This window comes from Dysidea avara, chromosome 4 (genome assembly GCF_963678975.1).
Source record: "Dysidea avara chromosome 4, odDysAvar1.4, whole genome shotgun sequence".
In the NCBI taxonomy this organism is placed as follows: domain Eukaryota; kingdom Metazoa; phylum Porifera; class Demospongiae; order Dictyoceratida; family Dysideidae; genus Dysidea; species Dysidea avara.
The window spans coordinates 33,864,741-33,885,926 of NC_089275.1; the positions used below are offsets into that span (position 1 = coordinate 33,864,741).

Below are 21,186 nucleotides of genomic sequence, written 5' to 3' on the forward strand. Positions count from 1 at the left end.
TTACAGATTTTTTTTTTCTTCAATTTGTTAATATTTCACCCATTGTGTTTATTGCATTCTACTATAAAATTAGGCTTGCACTACATAATTCTAACAGATCTGGTCACATACATGCTGTATGTAGTGTTTGCACCAATAATCAGATTGGCATTGGTCATTTAAGTACTCAGATACCAATTAATAGCCATGTGCACCAATTGTCATCATCGTCATTATCATCATAAATGCTACACTAGCTAAACTTGGGATATAATAAGCAGGAAATAGTGTTGAGCATCGTTCTAACATAAAAGGTGCAGAATTTGCTTAACATTGAGCAACTACTTACTATGTTTGCATGAAAAAGATCGAAGTACTCTAAAAGAACAGTCAATGCACAATAAATTATCCTAAAAGAGCAGTCACACATAACTAACTTGAGAGGTGTGTAAATTGTATGGTAATTATCAGTATCAGTGTTGGTGAAATTTACTGCAAGGTATGGGTATTGGATCGGTAGGTATTTTTCTGTATCAGTGGAACACTAGCTGTATGTACAGCAATTTTAGCAACTGCAAGCCAACATTAAGAATTATAGTAGTTTTATCCTAATATACAGCAATGCTGTTTTACAGTAGCACATACATCTGTACATGTATTGCATGTAAGTTGCTTGTAAAACATGTATTTGTGTCCTTACCAGATGATGGCTGTAACTGTTCACCTAGTTTGCTTTGTACACTAGCTGAAGTTTGCATCCCTGGTTGCCTTGGCACTATACAAAGTATTGACATAATGTAATACACTACATATACAGAACAAACTGCAAACTGAGATATTGTACTATTTCAGTTACATACACACACCTAAACTGATAGAGCAATGTTATTGTATTAATATTATTCCATCCAAGGTCTATACTGTAGTTTAGTCTTGCAGTAGATAAAGTGGGACCTCAAACACTTATGTACCAGTTTACTGACAAAAGTAATCAAACATAACTGTATAGATACACTCTGGTTATGAGGTACATGTACTTACAATTTTTGGAGAAATTAATTGTGAAATTTACTATGTTACTTGTAGTTTAGTGCATGTGATTACACAGCTGTAAGTGACAGCTAGGAGCTTCTGATAGATCGTTGTCTGTATAGTAGGGACCTAATCATGAAGTTCTTACTTTCCCAAATATATCACCCCAAAACAGCCGCACTTCTCCTTCAAAACAGCTTGGCAGTATTGGTTATGTATAACTAAGCTCAAAAAATGCTTTCATACAACCTTTCAACAAGTTTCTATGAAGTGTCCTATTAAACTGAATTGACTGACTGACTGACTAAGCTAACTAATTAGCTAACTAACTAACTAACTAACTAACTAACTAACTAATTAACTAACTAACTAACTAACTAACTAACTAACTAACTAACTTACTTACTTACTTACTGACTGCATCCAGCCAAGCATAACTAGGTCATGGTTAATGCTATGGGCTTGATTACTTCACCATGTACTGTAGGTGTTGACTTCCGTAACATGCGACTTTAATGGTTTCAGTATAATTATACAGAAGGATCATCCATAATTTTGTAGTGACTGGATTGATTGCAGAGATGCTTTTTATATACTGTTCTTTGTTTGTAACATTACAGGTGCATATAACAAATAAAATACACTTGAAAACATAGTACTTCACAGTAGTCGGGGCATGCATCTGCTTAAAATTTCTTCAACTGAATTGATTGCAGAGGTGCTTATTTAACTGTTCTTCTATTTGTTGTATCTCCATATAGCACGTCAAACAAAGCTGAAAACGACGCAAAATGGTCACAATGATTTTCAGTACTAACTGATGGCTGTGGTGCATGATGTTAAGTTGCTATGGCTGGTATGTCCAACTGGCCCTATTTCTTTTCCTTTGATGTGGTATGTGTTGCTTCACCAGTCATAAAAGTAAACAAACAAGTGTACGGAAACGTTAGACATTGTAGAGATCATAGAAATAAAAAAACAGTGAAACAAGGGAGGTCATCTACATCTGCAGCTATAGTAATCCCTACTTTGGTCACGGCTGTACTCAGTCTATTAGGAATTGCATACCCACTAGTATAGTTGCACGTGTAGATGACCTCTCTTGTTTCATGGTTTTTATTTTTATGATACATACATGTAAGCAAGGCTTCAAAATCATTTCTATTAAAAATAGGCTATATCAAAGCACATATGCAGCAGTAGTGTGGTGCGGCTAAATAAAGGTGGTGCGGCTAAATAAAGGTGGTGCGGCTAAATAAAGGTGATGCAGGCACGTGACATACAAATGTGGACTCATGTATTGTACAGCTTGTTTGTGAAATCAAGGAAATGTCATTTTCATGTATCCGTACCTTAATGGTAACCGATCATTTTTGCTGTAATACACATAGAATAGTCTAGAATCTCCATTGACTACGAGATCATAAAACTTCACCATTCTAAATTAGAACTTTCATATATAAGGTAGAAATTAAGTGAGGTGAGCAACTGACTTCAATGTGGTAGAGTGGTAAAGGATTTGGGCATACATAGGTGTGAAAGTCCCTGGTTCAAATCCTGGAGAAAAACTTTCTGGCATCTTTTATGCACGCCTTTTACTTCTTGGTGACTGTTCTATTAGAGTGTCTTAATAGCACTTTTAGTTTTTGCATTATATCTCCTTAGCTAATACTTTCAGTACCCTCAAACTACAAAAGGTTTACACTACCCCGTACAATAATTACTTCATGTACAGACTGATATTTAGTCAAGCATATTATTACCCTGTGGGCGTGACAACAAATCGCTATTGTAATTTTCAAAACTGCACATATCTTTTTTGTTCTTGAAAATTGTACTATAAATGTGCTGCATTATACCCTCCAATTTGAAATAAATAGCTAAAGCATGTGCCAGTTATTGTGATTTTTCGAAAGTGTGTAAAATGTAAGAAGATTAAGAAGATAAAAATAAATATGAAGAAAATAAGACAAGCTTTGAAAGCACACACACATCTCAGGTGTATTTAACTCAAATTTAAAAAGGAGCTGGTGCTCTACCTTGAGCGAGTTTCCACAGCAAACCTGGTTAACTTGAATCAGGCACTACCAAGTTACAGATCATGAAAATGGTGTCTTGGTTATGTATAATACAACTTGTCTGTCGTGCATCTGAACTAGGCCAATGACACACTATCGTGTGTCCTGATATTATGCTGTTTAAGTACGTAAGGTATCTGTAACTTACATTCTGAAAGTGCTTCAAGTGACAAGTCTTCACGATTTGCATTGGTAATAGCAAGTTCTAATAAATCCCAAGTTGCGTTATCCCCAGCTAGCTTCATCCACTTTCTCAAAGTGACTTCAAAACGTTTCCTTTGTTCATGATAATCAGCTTCTACATTGTCAAGTACACTGGCATCCAAGCCTAACTTAAGACCAATTTGTCTCCACATAACAGAGTATTTGGTACAAATTTCATTTACACTGTTGGCATCAACAATCTGATCAGCTAACAAAACAATAAATACATAGTTCTTATAGTATAATACTGTACACACATGAAAGAATATAGTCATGCATATGTACCCATAACAAGTTGATGTGGTGCTACTTCTAAAAACCAGGTGCCATGCAGCCAGCTAACTCATCTGGAAATAACCAATAGGTTTTTGGTTTTGTAATAATACATAATTAATTTATTGTAATTCTCGGATTTTATAATTCATGAAATTTTCATAATTCTTCTATTACGTTGCTATGCACTGCTAAGGAAGCGCTTGTTGAACAAACTGCTTTTAACAACGTACTATGCACAGAAGTATCTTGTAAACTGTTTTATAGTTTTACTATAGTGTTTTTTCCCACAAACTCTCTCGACAAAGCCTCAGAGCTGTTCTTCATTTTAGTTCACATACGTAGGGGATACGTCCCCTTCCCAGCTCGAAGGGATATGCTATTCCTGGTAGTCTACGAGGCTAGCACTGTTGTTTCTCAATTGTTAAACGTCTGCAAGCCTGAAGAGAAGGTAATTCGCAAAGTCTGAGGAGAGTCGCCACACCCGTATTCCAGACAGCCAAAAAGAAACCACCTCAGAGCAAAGTTTACCTTTGTGAAAGTTTAGTACAGCCTTTATTTTGCTTTTATTTCTTGTGTAAAAGCTGCTTTTACCATTTAATGATTTTACTCACATGGATGTGTACGGACAAACATAGATAGGTAGATAGGTACACACACACACACACACACACACACACACACACACACACACACACACACACACACACACACACACACACACACACACACACACACACACACACACACACACACACACACACACACACACACACACACGTTTTTATGAAAACAATTTCAGCAAACCAGATGTGCGCCTGGTTAAAAAATGTACACATACGGTAGAGAGCAAAATAAAGTTAACGTAATGTAATTGTAATAACTGCATGCGTAATTACAATTGTAATCTTGCCATAATTGCTTTGTGTAGAAATATTTATGTCTGTAATATTCTGTTAATTACCAGAACTTTAAATATCACATGTTTCTTCAACTACTAAAAATAATATTTGAAACATTAGACCTACATTGAACAGTCTGTATAATTAGAAGTATAAGAAAAAATCAGAAATTTTAAATTAGAGTAGGGGCACTCTATAGTACTGCAATAAAAAGCACTGGATCAGAGTAGTACGTAATGTCCAATAAGAAGTGAATATCCCTACTCAGCAGTGATATCAGTGGAGATATTCACCTTCCCTACTCTAATTTAAAATTCCTAATTTTCTTATACTTGTTTGTGACCTTTTTATGCAAGCTCATGACTACTATATACCCTGGAAACCAGTCACAGTATTATTATAGAGTAAATAATAAATGTAAATATAATAGTGTTACAATATAATACTCTCAATAGCATCTCGACATATTATTTTGAAATACATCAAGTGATTAGCCAATAGAATTAGTATTACATTTGTTTGTCAAGGTCCCTTGACAAAAACCTGTAATACCGGCTAAAATAGTGTGGCGTATTTCTATTAAAAGTAAATGTCCTACTTGACAACTAGTGTTACCATAGTGATAGATGCTCCAAGGCATGGCAACAGTATGGTTGCTTAGTAACTGTTGCTAGTTGCTAAGGTTAACATCATTTTGAGACCATAGCTGTTGCTAGGCAATGATCACCAAGTGTGATTGGTATTTTGCAGTTTTTTTTTTTTTGAAGTTGCTATGGTTGTCGGATTAATTTGCATTGGACGGATGGCTCATGGTATTTGGGATTAATAGAGGAAGGAAATAGTACTCGGCTTCACCTCACACTATTTTACTCCTTCCTGTTTACAATGCTTACACTATTGATCTAGAATACCACAGCCATCCGTCCTATTACATATACTAATCACAGCACTATCAACTAGTATAACACATGTGCACCACTATAGCTATAAATTGCTAAACTGTAGTAAGTTGGATTCACCTAACTAAACATATTGTTGGTCACAGCAAAGAAATGCGTTTATCTCGGCATTTAGAAACACGAGCAACTTTGCCAAGTTGTAAGATAGATGCAACATCGCTACATGCAAGACCTTGCCAAAAAGGGTGTGGCAGCCATTTCTATCGTGAGTCATTACCCCTTATTGTGAGGGATAATGACTCGCAATTGAAACGGCTACCACGCCCCTTAATTGGTGAGGTGTTTAATCACTGGAACTTGCATGCATACAGTACGTGGTAGCTACGTTCTATCATAGACTGATCATCAAAAAATTCAGGTGAAGCGCCATTTGCCAAAGGTATTTTGCTGTTGCCAATTTTGGAATAGTGGGTTTTTGTCACACACTTTACGGCCAAAGATTTTTAACGGTATCAGTTGCCACTTCTGAGCCATGTGTGTTCAAATAGTTTGATACAATGCTACATGTATTTGAATAGTTTGATGCAATGTGCACCTGCAGATGGAAGCCCTACTGTAGTCTAGTAGAGAACCTTGACAGATGGCCATGGTAAAGAAGGATAAAAGGCAACAAAATAGCGCACTTTTTGTATGTTTATCAATATACCAAAGGGTTTTTCTTAAGCGAACTAGAAATGTTTCTGTGAAAGAATTAGGGCTGTAGCCAGTTTTCCACTATGCTTGACTGAAGGCATCAGGCAAGCAGGCAGTAGAAAATTCTGTTGAATAATTTTTTTAAAACAATTCTGTAGCAACTGTATAGACACATTTTGGGTCGATCTGAAGTCACTTTTAGGCTTAACTTTACCCACTGTCATGTTGTTTTGAGGAAAAGTCAAGGCAGGTGTTTGAGTTATATTATATCACAGGCCACGCCCACACCTTTGCAATCCCTACTATACAGTACTATCATACTGTATGATATACGTACACTGGAGGTGTATACAGAGTTTGCATGCATACGTTTTGTGTATGGGCTGATAAACCTATGTGAGAGTTTGTTATGTAGTATATTACAGTATCATGCTACAGTGCATGTACCTAATAACTACATGTATGTAGTTACAGATGTAGGCATGTATGTATGTACCATGTGCAGTATATGGTTACTCACCAGGTTTTCCAAGTGTGACAACACCTCTAGTATCCATGTTCATTGATCTTTACACAATGACAACAACTAAGATGTATGGGACCTAGTTTACTATCCTACAGTACAAAATACATTGTTATGGATTTATATGTAGTAAAAATTCCTCACTATGTAAGAGCATTAAGTGATAACATATACACATGTACGTATACGTGTGCACTATATTTAGGTGTGTATAAGCACAAAACTTAGACCTACAGTATGTACTGTACATGCTGTAAGTATCAGTGCACACTTGATTATCCAAGTGTAAAAATGATTAGCAAAAAGATAGTAGTGCAGTAAAGACCTGACTCTTTACTGTATACTCTGCGTATAAGAACAGGATTGATTTACATTTACCTTTATAAATACTAATTCACTTATCTGAACAGTGCTGAAATTTAATGAGTACTTAGCTGTTGGGAAAATTGAGAACCCATTGTTCTTGTAAATGTTCAAATGTAAATGTTCCTGATTTGTTACATGATACACATTTTGAAAAGACCTATGTAGAAGTGCCTGAGGCCCACATTAACATGTATATCAATTAATCAACAGATTCATTGCCAGTTACTAAATGATCACAGCATTTGAAACTTGGACTTAAACCTCTGAACATCAACATGATGCTCAAATATTGTTGGTCAACAAAGCTACAGTACCTCCTTCAAAATTGTTAGGCATACACAAGGAGAAAAAGCCGAAACGTGGCAATACTATATAATCAACTCAGCTACCCACAATTCTTTTCCTACAATCTCAAATTGTCACCACTGTGTAATGCTTCTTACATTATCAATCTCACAAGGTATAATGGGTGAAACTTTTGTGGCTACTCAATACCACAGCGAAACACTGTAAAGCTTTTAAATAGATGACACCAGGCTTTTGCCCCTTTTAAAGAGGTGTTCATATCATGGCTTGGTGTAATGTTCCATGCAACTATGCTAGGGTCTGCAATCCGAAAAATCAAATTGATCCCCTATCATTGTGGAATATTTATTTTAGTATCCCACTGCTAGATCCACCATGAAACGGAGGTGTGATCATTGTCTTCATAGAAATATCAATTTTAGTATCTCATTAGATGCAAAATTTATTTTTAAAATATTGTGCTCCACACATTGGAGTGGGTGAAACTTGCTACTTAGCCAGATCATATCCATAGTTGATGTAGTTAAACTATGCACAGTGATAAGCAAATGATTTACTGGGTGCCCAACATAGGGTTGCTTTCTTTGAAAAACTACGATTTTTTAAAATTTTAAACTGCCCTACAACACAGGGCAAGAGAAGCCAACTCTTCCTCATTGTGTTTCGATACAGTTGGATGCATACATAGTCTGTCTATGGAAAAATCTGAGTACTCTCACCATCTGGGTGACGAGTGCTAAATTTTTTTTGCAACATCATAAAGAACTATATCACCCTAATTGACTAGAATTATGACAAAAGATGTCCCTGGAGATTTGGTACCAACAGTTGTCAATTATTAGTTTGTCAATAGCTTCCACATATTGTTCTAAGCTCTGTACCATGGGAAGCAACTAAATAATCTAAATTTGACTTCACCTCTCATGGTCCACAGCAGCTTCAAATCTTTACAAGATCACCCTATACACTGCAAAATATCCCAAAACAAACTGAATTTTTCATTTTCTGGGTATATATTGCATCATACATATGAAATCACAGAAACGCCAACTGCCACTACTACCAAACGTTACTGGAAAGGATTTGGCACCATTGAGAGAATCCTGTGGAATGACACACGAAAATTTTGGCACTCTTCACCCAGATGGTGAGAAGTCTCAGATCCTTTTCAGACTAACAGCATAGACAGACTATGCATTCAACCTTTACATCACTATGAGGAAGAGTTGGCTTTTCATGCCTTGGCTGTTAGGGCAGCTTGAATTCGAAAATTTCTGTTCATCTTCTAGAGAAAGCAACCCTGTGCCGGCAACCCAGTAAATCATTTGCTTATTACCAGTGTTGGGAGTAACATGTTACTTATGTAATGCGTTACATAATATTATTACTTTTGTGGTAACTAAGTAATATAACGAAATACGCTATAAAAACAGGTAATATAAATCAAGTTATTTTACTAACAGATGTAATGCGTTACCTAAGTAATATAGTAACTGTAACGAGTCTAATATTATGTAATATTATTACTACAGGTAACCAAGTTACTAATCTCGTTAGTAATCCACTGAGTAACGCCTAGCCGCAACGAAGTAATGAAGCCTACTGAATGAAGCTTATTCACCAGCTTCTTACTTACAACCAAGATTTGCACATTGCCCAACAACGCCATCATGGCACGTATTAAGGTGGTAGTTTCACTTCGTGACAGCTTAAAGCTGTGGACACAAAGTAACATATGTATAGTTACTTTATTTTTTGTGTAATAACTGTAACTAAATAGTCCTGTTGCAAGTAATATGTAATTAGTTACTTTTACAAGTAACTTGCTTATTACTAAGCATACCTCTCAATAACTCTAGCTAATACGTACCTAGCTAAGTAGAAAGTTTTATCCGGTCCTTTGTGTGGAGCACAAATTTTTGAAATACGTAAACCGGTTTTGCATCTCGCGAGATACATTCTATCATAGATTATCGAGAGAGTCTATGATTCTATGAAGACACGAGTGACGAAAACAATCAGTCTTTCCTCGGGTTTTAGTGGAACATGTAGCACTTAATGTGATACTACAATGAACATCCCACAATGGTAGAGGGATTTACAAAAGGTGGGGATTTTCGAATTGCGGACCCTAGCCTATGGAACGAATCGCAGAGGCTAAAGTTTCAAGTTGAAGCCGCCAGTTAGGCGTAGCCGGTAGACTAGACTAGACGATAGTTTGGAAAGTATGATGTGAGGATTGCAGTATTGTACTAAATTATGACACTTTTACCCACCACACCACTCACCACTGATCCGAGGGTCCTTTAGTACTAGCTGACGCTGAGCCTACGCCTACAATATAGTTCCAACTAACGCACACTTTAACTATGCGCATGCGCTTCTTATACGAAGCGCGCTTATTTGAATTTACTGCTGATTGCACGAATCTTTAAAAATATGCGTGTGTGTGCATACAAGATTTAAAAACATTTTGTTTCACGGAACAGGTTGCTGATGTCGGTGAATAACCAACGTAAGCAACTTGTTCCGTGAAGCAAAGCATTTTAATTCTTGTGTGCGCATACACGCATGCGTCACGCAATTTTTAAAGATTCGTGCAATCAGCAGTATTGTAGGTGTAGTATTCACATTTTATAAATGTGCCACGTGCCTTATTTTTGCAGGCCCGGTCACAAATTTGTTATCACCATTTTAAGCAACTAATTAATTCTCCAGTTCATGTGTCAATTGATCAAAATAATTACATGTATTAAATCATAGATGCATGGGGTAGCTACTAGCTAGGTAAGGAGTTAGCTCCATGTGACAACCTAGCCAGCTAATTGCTGAGGGGGAAATTTTTTTATTATTTTATTATTATCAATTTTTCCAAAGATGGGTAACACAAAAGGCAATACTGCCTGTACAAGGTGATCCCCAACACAGAACATACATTCACATGTACAATTACACACAAACAAATACAAAAGGAACATGAACTACTTAATAATTACAAAATCAATAACCTAATTACAAAAAAAAGATAATGTTTTAACCTAGTCTTAAAACTGCCAGCAGTCCTTTGAGATAAAATTTCAAAAGGAATTGAATTCCAAAGAAAAGATGTGGTCACAAAAAATGAGTGCCGAAATGCGTTGATAGTTGACGATGCAAGATTTAATGTCAAAGTATGTGACCTTGTAGCCAATGTGTTAAAATGAAAATACCTTGAGAAATTGATGGCACAGTTCTTTTATGATAGCTAAATGGAGTAGAGGGTCCAGATAGATATATAGCTTCGACGTGTTTTAAGTGAAGGCCATCCCAGTTCACTGATGCAAACCGATGACGACTTAGACCATTTTTGAGCAGCTGCATCCCAAAAGCTTTTAATCCAGCGTGCAGCTCTATTCTGCACTGATTCCAGCAAACTAATATCCTGTGCTGTGTACGGCGCCCACACTATACGCAAGCATATTCAAGGTAGGGTCTAACCAGTGCTTTGTAAGCACTAACTTTAGCTGCTTGGGTACAACCAAACATAGCACGGCGTATACGGTTCAGGCACTTAGTAGCTTTACCGACTACATATCGACAATGATCATTCCACCTATAAGTTTTGAGCTGATTACAATGCCAAGATATTTAACTTTCTGTGACCATGGAATTGGATGAGATCCAATAAAGTACTCAAAGTTGATAGGATGGCGTTTATTAGTGATGTTAACTGCTTCACACTTCTTTGGATTTAATTTAGGATGCCACTTCAAAGACCAATTATGAGGGGGAAATTTGAATGCATATTAGTCATAATTATTTTATCATAGCCAAGTAAAACAGGAGAACCTGGCGGCAAAGGTTGCATGATGGCTCCTGGTGAAAATGAGTTTGAAAAACCTTGAGGAAAGGTAATTGCAGATTGTTAGTTTTAGAATTTTTTGTATAGCATCAATTCAAAACCATTTTGAAGATTTTAACTAAGGAGTTGCACCCCTGAAATTCTACTTTATAGCTACTACACTATAACAGCAATGCATGCTTGCTGTACCTCCCTTGTATCTGACAGTAGGGCTGTTGGGTGGCTTGGGCCCTCTCCCCAAAAAATCTCAGACTCACCCCCTAAAATTGTGAGTGACCACTACACTATACTTAGGTTAACCTTGTTATAAAAATAGGACACAAAATTATCAAAAGTGCCTTCAGATTTCAATCTCAGAGTATTTAAGACATAAAATTTTCCCAGGTTAACAACTGCAAACACAACCTTAAAAATGTTCTCAGGTTCTGAATCATTTTTAATTTAAAAAAATCTTTTATTATATACTTATTATACGACTGACAAAGTTCCTATATGATGGCTATTTTTAAAGCTATTATTTTCTGAGAGCCAAGCCTATATAAAGTGTGCCCAGGTCCTTAGTTGTTATCTGATAGCTTAACTCTCAAAATTGTCTTTAAATTCAATCTCAGAAATTAAGTTAGTTTTCTTTCAAAGTGGCATGCATGCACAAAATACACCCAGATTTAATCTCAAAAAGTCTGATTTTAAAACTTTCCTTGTTTTACTATAATCATGAAAATACCCTAACATTTCTTTGTAAGATATCCACTCAGATCTTTAATTTCAGTGCTGCATGGTATCATACAATTTGGCCAATACAATGTCACACAGAAATTGTTTATTCAATTAACAGATACAATGTACAAACTATTCACTACTAATAATGTACATAAGGTACACGTGGTTAAGTTGTCCTAAATATTTCATTATTGCCATCATTACAACACTCATGTATCAAGCTCTACCAATCTGGCTTCACCCTATCACCAAAATTAAAATCAACACTTGTAACCTTAAATAAATAGTTTGGCAACTGTTTCAACTGTTTTACATAGTACTGAACTTGGACATGTACTTAGCTAGCCTTTACCTGGTCACCCCAGCCCCAAATTCCTGATTCCTCCCAAAAGAGAAATTCTATACAGTAAACAATGGTCCAGAATCGGGGGTGGTAAGGACATGAGAGAAACACCCATGCATGCCTCCTTCCCACCTTTGCTGGACAATGGTGGAGTGTTTATAAGTTAGGAATCCAACCCAAGCTTCTAAAATTATGAAGAACCAAAGGTGTGGTTCCTAACCAACTTAGAACATGTCCTAGTGTTTAATTTCAACCATGTTATAATTTTGAAACACACAATATAAAACTAATTTTCATATTTCTAAGTTAGTTGTATCTATGATTACATTCCATTTTTCTCAGTCAGCTCCTAGCTATACTATATACTTTGCCCTGTTAGCACCCTCTTGTGAAATCCTAGAACAATTTATTGCTGAGCCCTGTTTCAGACTTTCATTAGCTAATTTTCATCGTATCATTCAGTGTGCTCTGTCATTAGCTCACTTGAATTTTATGTCAATCATTTAATTCAGACAACTATGGGAGTGGAGTAGCTATGACCATCAAAATGGGATGGTGCAGAAATTATATTTCTATAAGTGGAACTGAATTATAAATCTGCAAAAACTTAATGTGTCCATAGTCTAATACAGTACACAAATACCCTAATAGTGCAGTCAAAATGCTTCATAAAAGTGTGTACTAAAGCACTGCTCTTACAAGAGATTGATCCACTTACCCACCTATCATATGTTATAGTCATGCACATTAAGTCTTCATTGTACAAAGCTTTTCTCCACATGCCTAAAGACAATATATAACATTTTTATAGTTATAGTTTACATTGACATGGTTAATTTACACAAGGTCCTAGATTGCACTCAGTCATAACTTATAATTACAATGTATGTATTTAATGGTACAACACCAATCCATCTCATATTCCGATAGGCTACCATACAACTAGCAGGTAATTCTAGCTAACAAACTATAAGCAAATAATTTCCCTCTTCTAAATTCCCCAGCCACTTGATCGGATTGAGTCTTCCTAAGTGGAGCACAGCCTGCATGTGATATCTACCTATACCAAAATGTAAAGCTGTAAACAGGGTGAGATCATCAAATTTTCTAGGTTGCAATTTTGTATGTAGGCATAGATTATGAAAACTTTACTTATAATCTACTGCACTGCCATTGTTAGTTATAAATCATTTAAAAATAATCCAAGAAAACACTTCATGTCATTTTGTAAGGATCATGACATTTTATTGTTTTGTTGTGAAACAATATGGTCAAGAAAATGGATGCAAGCTGGTTCAAGTAGCTTATCCTAACCTAAACATTTTAAAGTGATAAAACGCTTAGCAACACCAGCTCCTGGAAATCATCAATTAAAACAAAACAGCATGGAGTTAGATGCCCACCCATGATAGTGGTATAATTTTGAGCAGATATCTGGAGCATCAAGCCTTTAGTGCTACACTGTAAAAAATTAGTAGTGAATTGCTCTGCCACAATACTCACTACTTTTTGCAGTTAACGTCACTACTTGGTGGTCAGTGTAGTGACGTTCACTACAAACTTAGTAGTGAATGTCACTACACAAAATAGTGAGTATTGTGGCAGCCATTAGTAGTGACGTTCACTACATTTAGTAGTGACATTCACTAGTTTGTTTTTACTGTGTAGCAAAAAGACAGAGTATAATAGACCAAATTGTATGTGAATATGCACACAATTTATCTACTCTAATAGAACAGTCAGTAACTGAACTATGGTGGAGCAGCCAAGTACTGTAAGCTAATTATATTTTTACAAAGCAGCCAAATTGATGCTCATAAGCTAAAATATAATCTTATTATAGATGGTTCAAAAAACTATATAGAACCAAGGCTAAAGTATAGTTGTGAGCACAATTTTAAAACTTAGTTTTTGCAGCATACTGTAGTGTTATAGGCTGGTGTCTACATGACATCCTACCAGTGTGCAATCCATCTGGAAATTGCAAGATGTCTAAAAAAAGTCCAAAGGGCATAATATAAATTGAACATGATCCACATTGCATGAAAATGTGATCTTTCTTGACTTTCTGCAGGCCTTGCTGATGAGTCATCACTTTTCAATGCAACAATTTTTGAACAATTTAGATATATATGCTGTTGTGTTTTCTATACTTTTACTAATACTTATTTCTATATAAGTTATTACTGTTATGTATGTATGTATTTATTACCCAATTGCATGGAAACTACAGGGTTATGCGCAAATCTGTACAAGGAGTCAAGGGAGTCTAAGAGAATCATATTACTAGCACAAAAGTATTTAGGCTAACTGTATGCTATATAGGTTGTACTATTATAGTCTGTTGAATAAGAAGGGGTGGGGCATTCAAAACAAAAAAAACTTTGAGTCATAAAATGAAAGGTGCATGGCAGCCATGTTTATAAAAACAACTAGCATAACATCCTTGTAACTAACCATTCTTGCCTGCCTTTCATTTCACATCTTTCACCATAGCTCTTTGTACATAGAGCAGACTCTCAGTTATCCAAAATGACTGTTCTGCCAGAGTATTAGTGTATGTTCTATTAGAGAATTTAAACAGAGCTGTGTATATAAATGTATGGACTTCAGCTGTATGAACAATTCACTTATCTGAACATTTTTTACCATTGCTGAAATTTGGATAACCAGGGGTCAACTGTATACAGTAGTAGAAACTGATATTATTATGCACTCATTAAACGTTCTCTGAAAGTCACTGTACATGAAAGTTTTAGAGTAAATTGGGTGGTAATTTGTGGTTATTTAATTGTAGGTTTGCAACTTTCAATCATCAAACTAACTAGGCAGATGTTCAGATGTTAACACTAACAACATCATGATGCAATGACATTTTGTATGGTAGACACTTAGTGTAGTACATGTAAACTTACAAAAAATGTATATACATATAGCTACCTGCACAAATGGTTAGCATAAGTTGAAAGTTGTTGCCCTATTACAATAATGCTCACAATAGAATTGTTGGTTCCATTCCATTGTTGTATACTATAAGAGCAATGAAAAAGCCTAACTTATGAGAAATAACTGATCGATATGCATGTGATAACTACTAAAAGGTAATAAAAAATGTACAGCATTTGACCACGCAATTTGAAAGTATGAAAATCATTGATGATGGCTCACTCTGTCCTTTTCTGTCACCTTGCTTTATAGTACATACAAATAGAGAAATAAAAGTTCGATTATCTGCAATGTCAATATCCTTACATATGTACTTACAGCCTTCAGGTATATAACCTAAATAGAATACATTTCAAGAGCATTTTGGACTAAGGAGGGACATCCTAACTTGTCTATTACACCCCTACTGCCCACTGGTCACTTCTAACTAGTGTCTCACATGATCCTAGTTATGAGGTGTGGAATGGTTGTAGGGCTGAGTCAAATATGCTCAAAATTTTTCCCAAATTGCTTTCAGGAATTTCTCAAATATTTCACCTATCATGTGTTTCCATTATGTTTGCATTATGCTCCTAGGTTAGCAACATTTCTTACAATTATCTTGGAATATTGTAATCAATAAAATAATGCTCTATTAGAGTATTTCAATACAAAGTGACTGTTCTATTAGAGAGTATCAATCTAAGGAGCTATGTACAATGAATTTGAGTTCTCTACTACAATTTGCACTTGCTTTATTAGGGAGTATCAAAAGATTTTCATGGAATTAAGCTTCATAATTTGAAATATCCACTTAATATGCTAGCATTATGCTGGCATACCACTCCAGCCTATTATGCTTTTTATTATGCTGACATATTTGACAAAGGCATAAATGGTTGTATGTTTAATGTCAGTGAAGCAGTAGCTATGGCATCACAGTATGGTAGGATTGGCACCATTGAAACTGAGCTGAGTATGTTGCCCAAGGAGGTCTGGTAAAGGATATCATTTTAGATAAACGTATCGAGACAGATGGTGAAACTAGTGATGAGTTTGTTGTTGACTCCAGTCACAATTATGTCAGCATTTTAACAATGTTAGTACCAAGTGCTGATCAGATGGTAAGAGTGAGTTGGTTAGATCTTTGTGCAGAGTTGTGCTTCACAGCAACTAAATCAGAACATCTAACACAATTCAAATGAACAATTGCTCATTTGGTTACTTCACATTTGAACTACTAGGAGGTGAAGAAAGACATGAAGAACCACCTCAGTCTTGTACCTGTCAACCAAAAGGTAATACATAGCTGTCAACCAAAAGATAATACATAGATGATAAAATACAGGTGTAATCCTTGGAATGAATGGACGCAGTGGTGTAGCTACATGGTTGCAAGTTTACCTATACACAAACCTATAATGTAGCTGATGTTTTCTGTCTAGCACAGCAAAGTCCACTTCCCACAGGCCATATAGACCTGTTGGAGACTACCATGCAGCCACATCATGTATGCCATGTATAGCCATGACACAGGTACCACAACATGACATGTAGTATCATTCCACAAGTGAATGTACACCACAATATATTTATAACACTGGTTACATGTGTTCGTAAGGCTAGAAAGTTGCCCTCAATCACAAGCAATGTCTGTCTGAGTGATATAACACTACAAATATAACTACATATACATGTTCATCTTACCTGTTGTTATTGTTTCTCAAAGGGTGATAACTACACTTGGGACTTCAAAATTATCAAGCTACTGTTCTTTTTTGTTATAGCTATAATTGTGCATGAACAAATAGATTTAACTGCTGTGTATATCATTGAGATCTTAGTTTGGAGCCTTGAGATGTTGTTTGCCTGTCCTGCTGCAGTTGTGGATTGAAAAAAAGATGTACTAAAACTTTTAACCATACATAGTTATGTAGTTACATTACAATGTGCATACAATGCACTTAATCCACCATAAGCCTATCAATTACACCATGACACACACATGTGGGATTGGTGTGTATGCATGGCCACACCCCTTTGATCCAGGTTATGAAGTGTGGAATGGTTGTATGTTTAATGTTGTAGCTCTGGTATCATGATGTGGTAGGGTTGACACTGTTGAAGCTGAGTATGCTGCTCAAGGAGCTATACCATTAGGTACGAGTATCAAGAATGGTAATGATTTTGTTTTAGACTCCAGTCATAATGATGTTAGTGTTTTAACAATGTTAGCTCCAAGTGTTGATCAGATGGTAGGAGTGAGTTGACTGGACCTTTGCAAGGGAGACACATGGAAACAACATGTGAACATTTGTGTAGAGTTGCTCTCTGCAGCAGCTATGTAGGAATACCTATATTCAAATGAATAATTGCTCATTTGGTTACTTTGAATTCTGAAATCTTGAGCCAAGTTATAACACTGGTAAGCAACAATTTTCACACAAAATAGATTTTAAAATCTTTGAATTACAGGATTTAAACTGGAAGATTTCACCAGAAAATTTTGTAGATCAATAGATTTCAGTAAGTTCAGGAAACCCATAAATAAGTCAAATAGATTAGAAGTCGTTTCAAAACATGTTTGTTTGAAACAAGCTGCTTAACACATCCTTGACATATAGATTATTATGTGACAATGTATACTTTTGTGTGTATGGTCCACACTGTAGTGCAGTAGGTAAATGTGAAGCCATTACGTTCACCTCTCTGTTAAAAATAACACAATCACTGTATGTATGTATGTGTATTACCTATAGGTGTGCTAGTTAATGTTCTAAGAGGATACCGCAGTTATGATGATCCAATGTACCGTATATGACCGTATTAAAGCCGGGCTCAAATACACGCAGGGGCTCAAGTATACGCCGGGTACAGCTAGTGGACTGTCATAATAAACGCCGGGGCTCATTTAAACGCCAGGGTGCTAATGATATGCACTGAAAGGGGTTCTAAACTCGTGTCAGCTGCTAACTATACAGTGATGTCTCGTCACCAGTCTTATGATGTCTTGTCTTGTTCGACTATGCCTTCTCTTCTGGTGATGGCCATAGCGTATTTATCGTGGTTATTGTCATCTTTCCGCCCAACTTCCAATGTTTCACCCAGCAGAGGAGTCCAAATGGGTTTATGTACGTGATGGGCTATGGATTTCGTATTTCGTAGGTACTTGTACTGGCACCTATCATTCTCAACGAGTGGCTAGTAAGAAATAAACGCCCGGGTCCAAATTAACGCCGGTCTCGTTTAAACGCCGTGTTAGGCGCAATCTGTGAATTTGCGCTGTTTATAAATTGCGCTGCGCATTTTGTGAATTCATAAAATGCGCAACAATTTATAAATTGCGCAGGTGTCGTGCTGCCATATGGCAAGGCGAGATGCGACACGTACAGCCTGTTGTATCGGTTGCCGCCCTACTGTCGTTCCAAGTGTTGGATCACGAGATTTCCTCGTGGCAGTGTATGCGAGGTGTGAATTTCACTATGAGTTTGTGAGGTACGTCAAAAGAGGGTCACAGAGAGCCGGCTATTTGAAAGGTTCTGTAGAGGAAAATATCTTGGTCCCAATCACACCTCCAAAAAGCAAAACAAAATAGTAACGGAGGAGAAGGTGCAGAAGATTATGTTTGATATCAGACCGTTTTGAATGGAGTGGAAAGAAGTGATGCTGTAATTAGCTCTGCCTTTCATTACTACAACAAAGAAGTTTGTTTTGTTAAACTACCCAGAGCTGAAGTTGGAACAAACAAAAGGTAAGAAACTTTGTGCTTGCCCTCACAAAATTTTGTAATTACAGAATGAGAATGACCATCATTTAGTTGCAACAGTTGAGAAATTTTATGACATAGTAGAGCGTGTGCACTCAACTGAAAATGGACATGTAGACTACAAAAAAATACTTGCAGAGATATGGAAGTATAGTGAATTATGTATGCTATCATATTCTCAAGCATCACAAAAATTTATAGCCACTAGTCATAATCATACGTTGTGGAGATGGGTGATACCAATAATTATTCTGTACTGAACAAGTAGTCCGATTCCCAAGTTTGTAATAATGCCAAGTTGTGAAGGACAAGTCAGGCTGGATTTTAGCTGATATTTTTGCAAGAGACCAAACCTTTGTGGTCCCCATCGACCTATCAATTTATGGAGCCCACCTATCAATTTTCTGATATATTAGTTTGCAAAAAGATTGTGACACTCTAATAGAACAGTCAGTAAGTGATCTCAGAAGGAATCTGTAAGGGCATGCCTCCAGACCCCCTAGTAAGACCATGTGTGTATTTTGCACACGGTATTCAGCTTTACAACTACCTGGAACCATAGATAATGTATGTCACATGGATTGGAAACGCCCGTATTGGGCTATCCTCGTTTCGCTGCGTGTAAACTTTATGGCCTCAACAGGTGGAAGATTTTGCTGTTCTTGTAACCAGCAAATTAGTGTTTGTTGTTTACAGCTGGGTGACATTCACTGCTTTGCTGTATATTTCCACTGCTTCGATAAAACTTCAGAAAACAGGCACTACTTTGTGCTATTGTTTAGCCCAAGCTGAGCAGTACTGTAGCTTAAAATTTATTTCAATGTATCACACATTTCTTTGGTTGTGTAAATGCGGTGACGAGAAGTTGGCTAATAGTACTGCTGTTGAATTATTAGCTGGTACATACCTGCCATTGTCACCTGTCGCAAACAATATTTCTCCCAGTACCCACAGACACGCAACACAACACAATAAACAATGTAAAAGGAATGTCCACGCCTTCAAACTGGCCTTCAAACAAGCGAGAGAAAGCCAAACAATCACTCAACAAATTTCCCAATGTATTGGCACACCGTAACTAGGATAAGAAAATAATTTAAAACTGGGATAAGATAATTTAACGGCCGTTTCCAATCCATTAGGAACGCATACATTATCTATGCTGGAACAGACCCCCTGCTACGGGCTTGATTTCTTCACTGTTCAACATTGCTTGGTACCTTAATTTGACATACTGCAGTACGTATAATGAGAACATCATGGACCTACTTGAGTCCTCCTTTATGTATCTTTGCTGACAGTGGAATGTGTTGATTTGTGGTAGCTAGCACCATGTAATGGCTTCCCTAAAAAATTATTATAATTATGCACCTATTAATTGCTTCAGCAATCAGTTCGATATACATCATCACATTGTGTCATTTGTACCATTAAGTAAACATGTAGTGTTTGTTCATGTTGTGGTAAAATGTATCTATATTAGCTTAAATAACCTTCTTGATGAATAGTTGGATTTCTTGGTGAACCAGCAAATTTCTTTTCATCGTCTGTTGTATTATACTGATGAGTTATGATGTGTCACATGAATTATAATGTAGAATCATTGGATGACTATTGTCAATCTTGTGGAATGATTAGTTTGGATGATGATACAACTGACATGGTGAGGTCTAGTTATGCATACAAATTAATGTATGGATTCCATAGGTCAGGTACAATAGTTGCTCATGGGGGTACCATGAACGGTGTTTAGGAAGACATGTGGTTATAGCCAGGCAAGATGAAAATGGATACAACTTTTCTGGGTCTTGCTGTTCATCAAATGGAGCTGTACCTTTGTAACTCATGTATTGGAGCATACTTAGCTATATGTGTAACACAGCATACCTGATTCCAAACACTATATGTTTGCACTAATAACTGTATCACACAGAAGTGACATTTTGTAGCTAACCACGTGTTGTGTTACATCTGGATGCATGGGATAATGTGAGAGTGAAACTAACTACGTGTACCATTTAAGGCTGGACATTAAATATATGATGTTGGACTTGAGTTACAATGTACCAAACATTATGTGCTAATATTCATTTCATTACTTGTGCAGTGCTTGCATGTGCTGGACAACTGCTAGGAAAAGTAAAACGTGCAGGCTGGACTGTGCCCATCAATCTCAGCTGATCAAAACGAATGGCTTAGCCTACCACAAATGCTGTAGTATACGTAGCGCAACACTGAGAGAGAAAGGCAGTGCACCTTATCCGGGCCAGCTGCAGAGTACGCAAAGGAACCTTGGAGGGAGAGATAGCCGGGTAGCCTGAATGCGTCTTCAGTTC

At 36.6% G+C, this 21,186-nt stretch overlaps 1 protein-coding gene and 1 long non-coding RNA gene across 5 annotated transcripts in view; one reads left to right on the forward strand and one right to left on the reverse strand.

Annotated features, from left to right (window-relative positions):
• LOC136254763 (uncharacterized) overlaps nt 1-9,615 on the reverse strand; it is a 106,315-nt gene extending 96,700 nt beyond the window's left edge. For both annotated transcript variants that reach the window (XM_066047501.1, XM_066047500.1), the window contains exons 1-4: nt 9,544-9,615; nt 6,581-6,675; nt 3,238-3,501; nt 680-754 (exon numbers count right to left, since the gene is read on the reverse strand). In XM_066047501.1, coding sequence (XP_065903573.1) covers nt 680-754; nt 3,238-3,501; nt 6,581-6,623 — 382 coding nt within the window. In that variant the 5' untranslated portion in view covers nt 6,624-6,675; nt 9,544-9,615. The remainder of the gene's footprint in view (nt 1-679; nt 755-3,237; nt 3,502-6,580; nt 6,676-9,543) is intronic.
• Nucleotides 1-20,775, forward strand: part of LOC136254764 (uncharacterized) — a 64,912-nt gene extending 44,137 nt beyond the window's left edge. The window contains exons 1-3 of one of the 3 annotated variants that reach the window (XR_010700737.1): nt 18,381-18,835; nt 20,359-20,513; nt 20,558-20,775. This is a non-coding gene — a long non-coding RNA (uncharacterized lncRNA). Of the gene's footprint in view, nt 1-18,380; nt 18,836-19,011; nt 20,514-20,557 lie in introns of those variants that run through there. The other 2 variants (XR_010700738.1, XR_010700736.1) reach the window with 2 other exon arrangements.
• The last annotated feature ends 411 nt before the right edge of the window (nt 20,776-21,186 follow it).